The sequence below is a fragment of the Saimiri boliviensis genome, chromosome 6 (assembly GCF_048565385.1).
Source record: "Saimiri boliviensis isolate mSaiBol1 chromosome 6, mSaiBol1.pri, whole genome shotgun sequence".
In the NCBI taxonomy this organism is placed as follows: domain Eukaryota; kingdom Metazoa; phylum Chordata; class Mammalia; order Primates; family Cebidae; genus Saimiri; species Saimiri boliviensis.
The window spans coordinates 54,317,895-54,333,897 of NC_133454.1; the positions used below are offsets into that span (position 1 = coordinate 54,317,895).

The following is a 16,003-nucleotide window of genomic DNA, read 5'->3' on the forward strand; positions in this document are numbered from 1 at the left end:
GAGTGCAATGGCGCGATCTCGGCTCACCGCAACCTCCGCCTCCTGGGTTCAGGCAATTCTCCTGCCTCAGCCTCCTGAGTAGATGGGATTACAGGCATGCGCCACCATGCCCAGCTCATTTTTTGTATTTTTAGTAGAGACGGGGTTTCACCATGTTGACCAGGATGGTCTCGATCTCTTGACCTCGTGATCCACCCGCCTCGGCCTCCCAAAGTGCTGGGATTACAGACTTGAGCCACCGCGCCCGGCTATTATTATATTTTTAAATGAATGATTGGGTATGTTGCCCAGGTTGGCCTTGAATACATAGCCTCACCTCCTCAAGCACCAGGGCAACTGGCCTGAGCCACTACGGCGCCCCAATTTTATTACTTTTTTAGAGACGAGGTCTATGTTGCCCAGACTGGCCTGGACCCCCTGGGCTCTAGTGATCCTCCCATCTGAGCCTCCTCAGTAGCTGGGACTATAGGTGAGTGCCACCCCATCACTCCACATACATTTTATAGAATATTGTGAATACTCTATGATTTGCCTTCTCACATTTTATAATATTCTATATTTTATAGTATAGATCTTGCGGATATTTACAAAAAAGCCTGTTGGATTGACTGGAAATGGATTGACCCTCTAGACCAAATTGGTGAAACTTAGAATTTGTTCTAGTCCACGAACCATGGCACCTCTATTTATCTAGGTCTGGTATTTTTCTACGTTTGTTTTGTAGCTTCAGCACTTAGGTATCGCACAAAGTTGTTAGTCCCTTGGTAGCCAAGGGGTTGGTTCCAGGACTCCACCCTCCCTTGCAAACACCAAAACCCTCAGATGCTCGTCCCTTTAAAGTGATGCAGCTTGTATATAACCTACGGACATCATCTTGTATTCTTTATCATCTCCAGATTACTCATATATCTAGTACAGTGCTATGCAGATAGTTGTCATACTGTAGTTCAGGGAATGAAAAATCTGTACTCAGTACAGAATCACTGTAGGCCTCACGTTTTTGAACTGCAGTTATTTGAATGTGTAGATGTGAAAACCCAGATATGGAGGACTGACTGGATTTTCTTAGCTAAACCCAATTATTTCTTTGGGTAGGGAGGTAGTGAGGTTAGTGTGCTCAGCTCTAAGTGTCTGCTTTTTCCCCGCTTAGATCCTTTATTTCATGAGCGATTTGTAGTTCTCAGCATAGGAATTCCATTCATACTGTTAGATGTAGTATACCTTAGTTTTGGGGGTCTGTTCAGCTTTACTTCTGAGAACAATTGTACGAGGATATTACTGAGGAACTTTGGACATATTACGATGGACCACATCTCACCACTTCCCAACTGATTATCTTGGTTCTCTACTTAGGCTATGAAATCTGACAGCATGGTGAGACAATATCTAGAACAGGTGAACGGGCTCTGAATTCAACTAGGCTTCACAGGAATGTGTTGAGAATGTCTGTGACTGCTTCACACTATGAATTACCTGAGGAAAATGCTCAGATTCCTACAAACATAGCTGCTGCTAAGGATATACCACACACATTTGGAGTTCCAGTGGGCTTTTATTGAGATAAATTAACAAAAATCAAGATTTTACCATGTTTTTTGAACCTTATAAACTCAGCAGACTCTGATCCATGAGTACATACAACATAACACATCCCAACAAAAACACAGCCCCACTGGAACATCTGCCAATTAACAGAAAGCCAATTTTCCCTTTCCCCAATGTTTCAGAAATTTTGAGTTCCCACTGTTCACTTCTCAGTGGAACTGGTCCCTTGTGGCTAGGGACATTGGAATTCTCTACCATTTTTACTTGAGAAAAAAACAAATTTCTTTTCCTTTGTTTCAAAAAAGGGAACAGTGACTTTGTTTTCTCCAGGCACCCCATCCCCCATAACCAATGGTTAAAATACAGCAGCCGGTCTGTATCTTAATAACCCAGCCCTACCCCCTCCCTTGCCCAGCACTGTCTACTGGAGAATTTAAATACACTTCTGTTGGAACCTGTCAGCTGTGGAGGGGCAGAGTCCAGGTGCCAGGCTAGCTCCCTCTGACCTCATGAACTGTGACAACCTTTGGACACTTAACTCTTTACCCCAAAGATGAGTTTTTAGATCACAAAGGAGAGATTTTCTTTGGGAGTTTTAAAAAACTATCTTTAGAGATATAAAGTACACCTACAATCTCACAGAAGTCCACTGAAGTTCACCAAAAAGCTGACTGACTTCAGCTCTCACGAGGCCAATAATTTTGATACAGGCATTTGGAAAGAAAATGATTCCACAGTAACAAATTTAAAGACCCCTAGAACACTGAAAAAATAGCAACTTAAAATAACATGGCTTAATTCCCAAGAACTTATTTCATTTTTTGTTACTCATCTAGAAGGTCAGGAGTGTGGCTAAAGGCAGTTTCTGATGAGGTTATGAGCTTCCAAAGTGTTTCTAAATCCTTAGTGCAGACACCCTCCCTTTTGGGGCAAAGTACCCTCCCTCCCACCCTAATTAGAAACAAAACAAAACAAAAAACCCCAAAAAACCAAAAAATTAAAAAAAAAAAAAAAAGTCATCAGAATGAGATGTTTTGATTCCAAAAAATTACACTCAAGGCTTTGGCTGTGTTGTCTTGTTTGAACCAAGCATGACGGTATCAAGCACAAAGCATGTGGCAAAGGAAAGATGCTCCCATCTCATTCTGAAAACAAATACTGATAACCAAGCCCACCCCCCAACCCTTTGGGGCCAACCCATTTTATGCTGCTGGGACCGACTTGAAATAATTTAAGAGGTATATTTAGGTTTCCCTCTCCCTTACTTCCATGAAAGATCATTTTAGAATAAACTTATTCCACTCCTAAGGGAAAGGCAAAAGTTTCTATCCCCATTAGAATTTATGGGGAAAGGAAAAACACAGGCCTAAAGTTGGCAAGGTGTGTAACAGTCCATGGCCCATTACACAACTATACAACCAAAGGCTAAACCATGAGTTGTAGTTTTAGTATTAAAAATAGGGGGTAGTTCTCATCCAAATGAGCCACTGGAAAATATTACCATTATCTTAAAAAAATACATACCTAATATTGGAAAGAAGCGAAAACAACTTCCAATAGTAACAATGCTCCTTATTATGAGGGACCAAAAAAGAAAAAAAAAGACCAGGCTTTGACCTAGTCCTTAGAGCATCTTTCCATTTCACAATTCCTATTCAAGAGTCAACACCAAAACTGGACAGCTGCCTCTCCAAGACTGTGTCCAGTAGTGGTGTCCCAGATAGTTTAAGTGCCACTCCTCATTAGAGGCTATGCTTCAGTAATACTTGCAATTTTAAGTCTGTGCTTTAAGAGGGACCCACAGGCATGTGGCACCAGGCACAGCAGTCTAAAGTTGGCAAAGGAGACTGCATTTTTTGTTTAGTCACCCACATGGTCTCTAGCGAGATACAGAATTGCATTTATACTCTTTTCTTCTATATGAATGATCCCTCTTATCTCGCAAGAGGTGGGGGAGAAAGAGAGCTGCATCAGTACAAGGGCAAGATTTTTTTGGTCAGAAGTTGACACCTTTTAAATTCCCTCTCCCACCCCTCCCTGGAAAAATGTTACTTCCTTAATTGGGGTTTCTATTTAGTAACCAAAATTGACCGGACAGAACATATGAGACTTGGATTCCAAATAGATGAGCTTGCTCTTTTTTGGGTTTGTACCGCGCAGCTCTTGCTACAGTTGTTAAGGAATTAGGGCTCTGTCCAATCAGGAGGCATCTGTAGGATTTTGATCTCCGAGTAATTCTGGGTGTCACAAATAGTTTGCTCAGCAGTAGGCAGAGTCAAAAAAGCAACTTCGAGTAACTGATTTCTTTGTCCGGGAGAGTTCAAACATTAATGTATATGCAGGACTTATTTTGTAATATTTTAGGGTTTTGAAAAACAATGAAATATAGAAATCAATTTTTTTTGTTGTTTTTTTTGTTTTCCCCCTTTCCCGATGCCTCCTGATTGACCTAGTACACTGGGTTAAAAGGGAATTAAAAACATTAAAAAAAAAAAATTCACTGGTTTTGATTTATCTCACTCCTTTTGCCTGGAGATCAGGCCAAACATCAAGCATGTTGGGAGGGGCACAATTTAAAGCAACACTATTGACTGTAAAGCATTTGCCAGCAATTTACAGTGCAAAATGACAGAAAACAACTCTTGTCACAACGCAAGAGAATGGCAAGCAGCTTTCTGTAGCATGAAAGTTAACAGCTCTTAGGTTGCCCATTCCTGCAAAAGTTTATGTATCAAGGTGGGCAGAGGGCAACACATTTACACACTACAGGAAATGATCCACAGAAAATTAAGCTCCAGAACTGCTAACGTTACCAAAGCTGGTACTGGCTAATATTCTGAAATACAAATCTGTGCTTTATATATATACTGCTCAACACACTGCCACTCAACAGAATTCGCATACTGCAAGGTAAACTAATCTTTGCCCCCTTTTGCAGAGCTTGAAAAATTCCTCAAACTTTTACAAAGGGGGAAGAAGCAAAATCAGAGCTTCTAAAAAAAATCTTGAATTATCAATGTTTTGAAGCTTCCTTGCTCTTTCTGGTCAACCTACTCCAAAGGTACTAGATGAGATAGCGTGGCAGCAGACAGTACACCCCAGATTTCTGGGTCCCTTTATTAACACAGGGTACCAAAGAAATCTGCTCTCTACAACAAGTACTTTCTAGAATTTAGTGTTGCGTAAAACTGAGCCCCTCTCATCTTTAGCTGCTCCCATAATCACTCTAATCCCCTTAATCCCAGCAACCTTCATCCAAAAAAAAAATATATATATGTATATATATATATATGAACCCAGAAAAAAACTTATTTACAAAGTTTATACAAGTATACACACCCAATTTTCTATGGGACACGCTTTGCCACAGAGGAAAGAGGCTCAAGGCTCTGACATGTCTACACATCAAGTGCCATACTGCTACTGGAGGCGCATGTAAACCAGTCTTTAGTGTCTGCTATAGAGCACAAAGGCTTGTCATATGGCTCCTGCAATGATAGACTGCTCTTTCCTTTGGGGGCGATGATATTTTATCTACTCAGCCCAGAAGAAATTTTTACTTGGGATTGTTTTTTAAATACATATATTTACAGTGCGGATGAACTGCAGTTGCATTATCAACTCCTCCACATAAAGAAAAAGAAAATGGTGTTTAACATTACTAGTAAGTTTCATCTTCTAGCCCTGGGCTTGAGTATTGGGTAGAAAGGGAAGACACTTCAACTTGAAACCAAATGAAAAAGACATTTTCTGAAAGAAAAAGAAAAAAGGAAAGAAAGAGTTACTATTGTTGATTCCTTGGGCTGTCTAAAAGATGATATTCTGAATGGTCTCATAGCATAAGGCACTTCGCACAAATAAGTAATAAGCTCTTCAGGCTTAAAAAACGGATGAGTAATCAGGGAGAAGTTGAAATGCACTCGAGAGTCAGCTGTTGGAGAACTTTGAAATCACAGACAAGCTTGTGTGTTCATTAAGATTCTTCTCTTTTTAGGGTTTCTTCCCTTCTCTTCTTTCTTTTCCTTCCTTGTCCCCTTTCCCCAGAAAACATTTTTTAAAAACCAGCAGTTAGTGCAACTAATGTTCAGTCAGCACACAGTGCAAACAAGTGGAACAAAAAGGTATATTCCTTCTTTTCAGCCTTTTTCTCTTCACCAGTTAAAAAAAGAAAAAAATGTCTCAGCTCCTTTAAGTGTTCATAGTTCCAAAATAAAAGATGTAAAACCCACAAAGAGAAGAGCATTCCCCCCAAAACGATGTGTCACAGATCCAAACGAGCCTTCTGTAAGTTTGTCAAAGCCTATAGAAAAAGAAAATAAAAATTAACATTCTGAAAGCAACACAACTAGGATACATAGGTTTTCACAATCCTCATCCCAAATGCTCTTTTCTAGTGGTTTCTACTGACCCAATGCCTATTATAGAATCTACTGGTTATAGGATTAAAGAATTTCTGGGCTGGGTACAGTGGTGCACACCTGTAATCTCAGCAGTTTGGGAGACTGAGGTGGGTGGATCATGAGGTCAGGAGTTCAAGACCAGCCTGGCCAACATGGTGAAACCCCGTCCCTACTAAAAAAAAATACAAAAATTAGCTGGGCTTGGTGGTGTGTTGCCTGTAATCCCAGCATCTGGGAAGGCTGAGGCAGAAGAATTGCTTGAACCCGAGAGGTGGCAGTGAGCCAAGATTGTGCCACTGCACTCCAGCCTAGGCAACAAGAGCTGAAATTCCATCTCAAAAAAAAAAAAAAAAAAAGGGGGGGGGCGGTGAATAAAGAAATATATATATATATTTTAAAGATGGGGTTTCACCATGTTGGTCAGGCTGGTCTTGAACTCCCAACCTCAAGTGATCCGCCCACCTTGGCCTCCAAAGTGCTTGGATGTGGCATGAGCCACCACACCTGGCTGAAAAAAAATTTTTTTTAACAGTAGATTACTTAAATAGGTAATATGTTCACCTATAATTTAGAAAGCATGATTTGTCAGGAATTCGAGACCAGCCTGGCCAACATGGTGAAACCCCATCTCTTCTAAAAAATACAAAAAATTAGCCAGGCATGGTGGAGCATGCCTGTAATTCCAGCTACTTGGGAGACTGAGGCACACCAGAATGGCCTGAACCCGAGGCAGAGATTGTAGTGAGCCGTGATTGTGCTACTGTGCTCCAGCCTGAGCAACAGAGCAAGACTGTCTCAAAAAATGACAACAAAAACCCCACAAAACTGCCAAAAAAAAAAAAAAAAAAAAAAAAAAAAAACACCAGGCATGTGGCTCATGCCTGTAATCTCAACCCTTTGGGAGGCCAAGACAGGAAGACTGCTTGAGTTCAGGAGTTCGAGACTAGCCTGGGCAACAAAGAAAGACCACTTCTCTCTCTTTAAAAAATTTTTTTTCTTTTTTAAAGACGGGGTTTCACCATGTTGGTCAGGCTGGTCTTGAACTCCTGACCTCAGGTGATCATCCCGCCTTGGCCTCCAAAGTGCTTGGATTACAGGTGTGAGCCACTGTGCCCAGCCAAAAGACCGCTTCTTTACCAAAAATTTAAAAAATTAGCCAGGTGTGGTGGAATGTATATACCTACAGTTCCAGCTACTCAGGAAGCTAAGGTGGGAGCCCAGGAGAACTAGGCTGCCAGTGAGCTATGATTACACCACTGCACTCCAGCCTGTATTGAGACCCTGTCTCAAAAAGAAAAACAAGTTGCTGAAAAAGATTCTTTTTTGCTTTCATTATTTTAGGACTCAGAATGTTTTAAGTACTTGCTAACCTATCTCATTATTCAGGAAGATGCATTCAAGAATATTTATAGATTCTCTAACAAGACTTCAACCTCCCAGAAGAGATATTATTTACTGTCATTTATGTCAGCGGTATCTCTACCCTTTATTGCTATTATATATTGTGTGACATCAATTTCCCCCAGGAAAGAAGAATTTGATTTTCTTCATTTAAAGGTTCCTCTTAGCTATTCTGTCAGGGACGTACATGCTTGTTAAGGTTTCTCATCTTCTACAGGCTCGCTGTGGTATTCTGCCACATACAGGCTCTTGTCAATGTTGCTTGGAATAGGTTTAATTTCTGTTCCCAGCTGCTCCTCAATACTTTTCAGGTTGAAGCGATCATCATATGTGATCAAGTTGATGGCTAAGCCAAGATGACCAAAGCGACCTAATAAAAAATTTGTTTAAAAATTAATTTTAATGAATAAAATCTGAAAATCAATGCAAATCATGCAAATTTTTTAAGTCAAGTAGTGGCAAAAACACAGGATTGGTAATTCTGTTCAGTGCTATTCTTAGTACGAAAAACAACTTCTTAATGGTCTTCAAACACACGTTTCCCTACAATTTCAGGTTTTACAGCCCCAAAGTAGTACTTCATCTTTTTCAAATGACAAAATGGCTCCTCATCTGTGTCAAAAGTTGCCATAAAATACAAACTATAGTCACACATCATACCACTTAATGAGTAAAGTTCTCATGTGTTAATTTCATCTCAAACTAAGCAGTTATTTTAACTTTTCTTAATAAATGTTCCAGAAGAATTAGAAATTAGTCTTAAATACCAAACAAGTGAGTTAGTGTTAATTCACTATTCTCATAGCTACTGAACTCTATTTCACAAAGGAACAAAATTTAGTGATTACATGTCTCAAAAAAGAACTTCTAGCAAGATGACCTCCTTTTCCTCACCTGATCTTCCAATACGATGGAGATAGGTCTCTGCCAGCTTTGGGAAATCAAAGTTTATTACCACATTCACAGCTTGTATATCAATACCTCGGGTAAACAGATCTTAAAGAAAAAAAAAAAGATGATTTTCATTTTGTCTTTCAATTAGAAATGCTTCTCAGTACAATACTCTCTAACACACATTTCTAGCATAACCTAATTACCTATTTCTAGCCTAATCTATTTCATTCAGTTATTCAAATGCATTTGCAAATTACTGGCATTACCTTTGATAATCACATTATCATAAATAACTTTCTGCTCACAAGTTGCTTCTTTCCAGTAACTAAAGAAGTTTTAAAAAATGGTCTAAAAGAGGCTGCGTGCACTCCCACCAGTAATCCCAGCACTTTGGGAGACTAGCCTGGATAACACAAGGAGACTTCACTTCAACAAGGAAAATTTTTTAAATTAGCTACGTGTGGTGTTGAATGCCTCCCACCAAAGCAGAGGTGGGAGGATCACCTGAGCCAAGGAGTTTGAGGCTAGAGTAAGCTAGGACCACGCCAATGCAGTCTAGCCTGGGTGACAAAAAGTGAAACATTGTCTCTTAAAAAAAATAAAAAAGGTTGCCTGATGAGTGGCACACGCCTGAAATCCCAGCACTTTGGGAGGCCCAGGCGGGCAGATCATGAGGTCAGGAAGTTGAGACCAGCGTGGCCAACATGGTGAAACCCTGTCTCTACTAAAAATATAAAAATTAGCTGGGTATGGTGGCTGCTACCTGTAATCCCAGCTACTCGGAAGGCTGAGGCAGGAGAATTGCTTGAACCCAGGAGGTAGAGGTTGCAGTGAGCTGAGACTGTGCCACTGCACTCCAGCCTGGGTGACACAGTGAGGCTCTGTCTCAAAAGCAAAACAAAACCAAAAAAACCAGTTTCTTTATTCATCCTCTTCCTCTTCTTTTTTCTCTTTGTCTTCTTCATTTTCTTCTTCCATCTTTTTCCAGGCAACTTTAGCAGGGCTCTCTGCGCCATCAAACTTCCCTTTTGACTTACACTCAGCAATAGCCTTCTCATACTTCTCCTTCAGCTTTGTTGCCTTAGTGATGTCAGGCCGATCCACCCGCCTCGGCCTCCCAAAGTGCTGGGATTACAGGCTTGAGCCACCGCGCCCGGGAAAGAAACTGTTTATTCCAATATTTAATTCAAAACTTAGTGTATTTTTTAAAAGTCTGTTGTATAAATCTATAATACTTCAAAAAGACTAATTTGACAAGCAATAATTATGCTTTGTTTAGAATTCACTTATCCCATTCTGCTAAATGATTTTTAGTAAGTCTTGGGTAAGCTAGTTCAAGCTCTGAAAATACAGCTTATAGGAAGATAGTAACTAGCTTTCCTTGCTTCTATTAGCTCAACACTCCAAAATACTATAATCCGTGATTGTCAAACTGATATTGCTAAGACATTGCTTTACATTTCTAACTTGTTATTTTAAGTTGCCACTAGATAAAATTTAAATTGATACTCAAAATTCTCTAGGCCAGGCTCAGTGGCTCATGCCTGTAATCTTAGCACTTTGGAAGGCAGAGGCAAGCAGATCACTTAAAGTCAAGAGTTCGAGACCAGCCTGGCCAACACGGTGAAACCACCTCTATTAAAAATGGGAAATTTAGCTGGGCATGATGGTGCGCGCCTGTAGTGCCAGCTACTCAGGAGGCTGAGGCACGAGAAATCACTGGAATCATGCCACTGCACTCCAGCCTAGGTGCAAGAGGAAAACTGTCTCAAAAACAAAAACAACAACAAGAACAACAAAGTCCTCCATGTTATGCTTGGTTGTAATTTACTTCCTTAACACATCTCAATTTTGTTTTGAGAGGGAGTCTCACTCTGTCGCCATGCAGTGTAGTGGCATAATCCTGGCTCACTGCAATGACCGCCTCCCAAGTTCAAGAGATTCTCCTGCCTCAGCCTCCCATGTAGCTGGGATTACAGGCATGAGCCACCACACCTGGCTAATTTTTTAAATTTTCAGTAGAGATGGGGTTTCTCTATAATGGTCAGGCTGGTCTCGCAAACTCCTGACCTCAAGTGATCCGCGTGTCTCGACCTCACAAAGTGTTGGGATTACAGGTGTGAGTCACCAAGACTGGTCCTAAGATTTTTTTCACTATCAAAATTATTCACTCACCCTTCCTCAAACTTATCTTCTTAGCCATCTGACCATCAGTCCCCTAAAATTTAATCCATATGTTTGAAACTTACCTAGCCCAGAAAGCCTATTAAAATTCCATCTCTTCTCAAACCATCTCAGCTAGTTATATTACTCTCCTATGAACACTAGGGATTACTTACTATACACATACTTCCCATTTGCAAGTCACCTTTACTGCCTGCGGATCTAGAATGATTTTCTAAGTATTTACTGCATATAGCCATGCCCATTTGTTTATGTATTGTCTAAGGCTACTTCTGAGATACAATGGCAGAACTGAGTATCTGTGATAGAGATACATTAGTGTGGAAAATCTAAAATATTTACTATCTGGCACTTTATAGCAAGTATGGGCACTGCCTTAGACTCCTAATGTACTCTTTCTCTCTCCAATTAAACCACACTCCTCTGAAGGAGTGGTACTTTATATATGCTTTTTAGTATTGGTACGTCAAGAACGTATCTGAAGAAACCTTACAAGTAACCATTTTTAAAAGCTCAACTGCCAGGGGTGGCGGCTCACACCTGTAATCCCAGAACTTTGGGAGGCCAAGGTGGGTGGATTACCAGAGGTGAGGAGTTTGAGATCAGCCTGGCCAACATAGTGAAATCCCATCTCTACTAAAAATACAAAAATGAGTCAGGCATGGTAGTGAGTACCTGTAATCTCAGCTACTTGGGAGGCTGAGACAAGAATCACTTGAACCTGGGAGGTGGAGGTTGCAGTGAGTCGAGACGGCACCACTGCACTCCAGCCTGAGTGACAGAGTGAGACTCCATTTAAAAAAAAAAAAAAAAATGGGCCAGGCGCGGTGGCTCAAGCCTGTAATCCCAGCACTTTGGGAGGCTGAGGCTGGTGGATCACGAGGTCAAGAGATAGAGACCACCCTGGCCAACATGGTGAGACCCCGTCTCTACTAAAAATACAAAAATTAGCTGGGTGTGGTGGTGTGCACCTGTAGTCCCAGCTACTCGGCAGGCTGAGGCAGGAGAATTGCTTGAACCCGGGAGGCGGAGGTTGCAGTGAGCTGAGATTGTGCCACTACACTCCAGCCTAGCACCTGGCGACAGAGTCAGACTCTGTCTCAAAAAAAAAAAAAAAAGACAGAGATGACGTGTAAGTGCTAGAATAAGATAAGTATGAGTGCTAGAATAGATATGGAACCCAGTATTGGGCTAATATACATTCATTTTCAACTTCAGAAATCTTAAAAGTGGTAGGATGTGCTAGACTATGTCACAGGTTGCACTGTGTAATATGAATAGAGAAAGCAAAAAACAACTTGGGAGAAAAACACTGGGTAAAGGAAATACAAAAATACTTACCAGTGCAAACAAGATTGCGGCATAAGCCATTTCGGAAATCATGAAAAACACGATTTCGATGTTCCTAGGAGAAAGCAATGTATTCCATTTGATTAGCACTCATATACAGTCCCAAATTTCCCATAATAATTTCTCCTAATCAGTTCTACCCTTGTAGGTGATCCGTGAAATAAGGTGCTTTCAAAACCAAATATGGGTTAAGTTCTTGATCTAATCATCTACAGAAACTGTTCACTTACAAAATTTCATAATGTAGTTAACAAAAAAGTCATCTTGTTATAGTTTTTTTTTGAGATGAAGTTTCGCTCTTGTTGCTTTGGCTGGAGTGCAGTAGCGAGATCTTGGCTCACAGCAACCTCTGCCTCCCAGGTTCAAGCAATTCTCCTGCCTCAGCCTCCCTACTAGGTGGGCTGACAGGAATGTGCCAACACGTCTAACGAATTTTGTTTTCTTAGTGGAGACAGGGTTTCTCCATGTTGGTCAGGCTGGTCTTGAACTCCTGAACTCAGGTGATCCTCCTGTGTCGGCCTCCCGAAGTGCTGGAATTACAGGTGTGAGCCACCTTGACCAGTCTATAGTTTTTGTTTTTATTTATTTATTTATTTATTTATTTATTTTTATTAAAGACAGGGTTTCACCATGTTGGCCAGGCTGGTCTTGAAATCTTGACCTCAGGTGATCCGCCTACCTCGGCCTCCCAAAGTGCTGAGATTACAGGTGTGAGCCACCACGCCTGGCTTTTTTTTTTTTTTTTTTTTTTAAAAGACGGGGTTTCACCATGTTGGTCAGGCTGGTCTTCAACTCCCAACCTCAGGTGATCCATCTGCCTTGGCCTCCAAAGTTCTTAAATTACAGGCATGAGCCACCATGCCTGGCCCTTGGCCTATAGTTTTAAATTATTTTTTGTTCAACCAAATTCTGAAATTTAGACATTCCATCTTTTTCTAAAGGCAAAGAGTAAAGAAAAAAAAAAATCAGTCAGCTAAGGGGCCATATTTAGTTAAAAATGAAGAGCAGTGCTGTCTAGTAGAAACTTCTGTAATAAAGTAAATATTCTTCATCTATACTTCCAATGGTCCAGTGGTCACAGGTGTGTAACTGAGCACTTGAAATGTGGCTGTGATTGACAAACTGACTTTTTTTTTTTTTTTTTTGAGATGGAGTTTCACACTTGTTACCCAGGCTGGAGTGCAATGGCGCGATCTCGGCTCACCGCAACCTCTGCCTCCTGGGTTCAGGCAATTCTCCTGCCTCAGCCTCCTGAGTAGCTGGGATTACAGGCACACGCCACCATGCCCAGCTAATGTTTTGTATTTTTAGAGACGGGGTTTCACCATGTTGACCAGGATGGTCTCAATCTCTTGACCTCATGATCCACCCGCCTCAGCCTCCCAAAGTGCTGGGATTACAGGCTTGAGCCACCGCGCCCGGCCCCAAACTGACTTTTAAATTTAATTTTAACTGATTTAAATTGCCACATATGGCTAGTGGTTACTGCACCATATCAGACAGGGGAAGGAAGGAAAGAATAAAATATTACATTTGCATCATGCTTGACAGCTTATAAAGTACTCATGTCTTTTTTTCCCCCCTTTTTTAAAAAATATGGAATACTTCACGAATTTGCGTGTCATCCTTGCACAGGGGCCATGCTAACCTTCTCTGTATTGTTCCCATTTTAGTGTATGTGCTGCCGAAGCGAGCACTGAACATTTATCTTAATCTTCCTAACAATCCTGTGAGTTATGAATATGTACTATTATCCCGATTTTATTACTAGAAAATTGGACCTCAGGCCAGGTGCAGTAGCGCACCCTGTAATCTCAACACTTTGGGAGGCTGAGGCGGGCAGATCATGAGGTCAGGAGTTTGAGACCAGTCTGGCCAACATGGAGAAAACTCGTCCCTACTGGAAAAAAAAAAAAAAAAAAAAAAAAAATTATCTGGGCATGGTGGCACACACCTGTAGTCCCAGCTACTCAGGAGGCTGAGGCAGAGAACTGCTGGAAACTAGGAGGCAGAGGTTGCTGTGAGCCAAGATCACGCTGCTGCACTCTAGCCTGAGCGACAGAGCTAGACTTGGTCTCAAAAACAGAACAAAACAGCCGGGCGCAGTGGCGCCTGCCTGTAGGCCCAGTTACTTGGGAGGCTGAGGCTGGAGGATCTGGAGTCCAGGAGTTCTGGGCTGTAGTGTGCTATGCGGATCGGGTGTCGGCACTAAGTTCAGCATCAATATGGTGACCTCCGGGGAGTGGGGGACCAGGAGGTTGCCTAAGGAGGGGAACCAGCCCAGGTCGCAAATGGAGCAGGTCAAAACTCCCATGCTAGGCCGGGCACTGTGGCTTAAGCCTGTAATCCCAGCACTTTGGGAGGCCGAGGCGAGTGGATCACAAGGTCAAGAGATCGAGACCATCCTGGTCAACATGGTGAAACCCCGTCTCTACTAAAAATACAAAAAATTAGCTGGGCATGGTGGCACGTGCCTGTAATCCCAGCTACTCAGGAGGCTGAGGCAGGAGAATTGCCTGAACCCAGGAGGCGGAGGTTGCGATGAGCCGAGATCGCGCCATTGCACTCCAGCCTGGGTAACAAGAGCGAAACTCTGTCTCAAAAAAAAAAAAAAAAAAAAAAAAAAGAAAACAAAAACAAAAACAAAAAACAACAACAAAACTCCTGTGCTCATCAGTAGTGTGACTGCATCTGTGAATAGCCACTGCACTCCAGCCTGGGCAACATAGCGAGACCCCATCTCTAAAAACAAAACAAACCAAAACACCAAACCAAACCAAACCAAAGAAAATTGACCCCAGGGAGGTCACAATGAAGGGTCCTTTGGCTACTAATGAACAGTTTATTCTTGAACTCAGGACATTTGGAAGTACATTAAAACAAAGTAAAAAAGAGATTTCTTGTTAAATATGTGCAAGTTCTAGTTTTATACTCACCTGCCTCATTTTAGCATGAATATAGAAGCAAGAATAACCCAGTTGAGAAATCTTCTTGGCTAGCAATTCAACTCGCTGAGAGGAGTTACAGAAAATGATCGACTGGTTTATCTGAAGCTGATCACAGAAAAAATAAGTATGAGACAGAAAAATAAAAACTTCATCTGGTTTGACAAATCTTGAAAACACTAACGAGAAACAAAAAATATTAACATGGTCTTAAACTTAGAATCTCTTGAGATGAGAGAGATGGTAAGTTGTAAAAACTGTAAATACTTTTTATGTAGTAGATGCAAGATAATAATGTCTAAGTTTTATTGTGTTAGAGTATATTTCTTAAGGGCCATATAACTGTCAATGAGAGTAACACAATCGATTATCTTATTCCAGGTAGCTATATTTTATGTGTTTCCATTTAAGAATATCTTTTTTTTTTTTCTTTTTTGAGACAGAGTTTCACTCTTGTTGCCCAGGCTGGAGTGTAATGGCATAATCTTGGCTCTCACTGCAACCTCCACCTCCCAGGTTCAAGCGATCCTCCTGTCTCAGCCTCCTGAGTAGCTGGGATTACAGGTGGCTGCCACCACGCCTGGCTAATTTTTGTATTTTTAGTAGAGACAGGGTTTCATCATGTTAGCCAGGCTGGTCTCAAACTTCTCACCTCAGGTGATCTGCCTGCCTTGGCCTCCCAAAGTGCTGTGATTACATGCACATGGCCAAGAACACCTTCTTTAATTTACTCACAACCAATGCCCATTAGCACTGGGCAGCATTTCAGCACATGTGTAGGGGCCAATTAAAAGTGAATTCAGCAATAAAAACTTGAAAAACATGGCACCAACTGTGAGAAGGATACTTGTTCACAGTATGAGAGCTAAAACAAGACAGAGCATTGCCTTCAACCTCAGCTGGGAATGTGTGTGTCAGGTGACTCAAACTCTTCATCACATTGCACATGTCCACAAATGACAGCTAAAGTGCCTTGAGTATTAATTATGGAGTTACAAATAAATTTTCTAGTGACTAAGCTAATTCACAAATACAAAATCTGTAAATAATGAGGATTAACCCTAATAAAAATCAAAGTATTTTAGAAACGATTCGAAAGTATCTGTGACTTGTTAATCATTTAGTTATCAACTTTAGGTCAACAACTAAAATGGCCTTTTAGGAAACATTATGAAACTTTTTTTTTAATCGTTTTTTTATTTCTTCCCCGAGACGAAAGTCTTGCCCTGTCGCCCGAAGATGGAGTGCAATGGCAAGATCTCGGCTCATTGCAACCTCCCCCTC

General features: G+C 41.2%; 1 protein-coding gene and 1 non-coding gene across 6 annotated transcripts in view; both read right to left on the reverse strand.

The window, feature by feature from the left end:
* Positions 1–1,532: 1,532 nt before the first annotated feature.
* Positions 1,533–16,003, reverse strand: part of DDX6 (DEAD-box helicase 6) — a 52,814-nt gene continuing 38,343 nt past the window's right edge. For all 5 annotated transcript variants that reach the window (XM_010334463.3, XM_010334462.3, XM_039471111.2 and 2 more), the window contains exons 10-14: positions 14,711–14,827; positions 11,766–11,829; positions 8,241–8,342; positions 7,534–7,716; positions 1,533–5,845 (exon numbers count right to left, since the gene is read on the reverse strand). In XM_010334463.3, coding sequence (XP_010332765.1) covers positions 7,541–7,716; positions 8,241–8,342; positions 11,766–11,829; positions 14,711–14,827 — 459 coding nt within the window. In that variant the 3' untranslated portion in view covers positions 1,533–5,845; positions 7,534–7,540. The remainder of the gene's footprint in view (positions 5,846–7,533; positions 7,717–8,240; positions 8,343–11,765; positions 11,830–14,710; positions 14,828–16,003) is intronic.
* On the reverse strand, positions 13,365–13,471 carry LOC120364740 (U6 spliceosomal RNA). Its single transcript, XR_005579888.1, has one exon. It is a non-coding gene; the product is annotated as a U6 spliceosomal RNA (small nuclear RNA).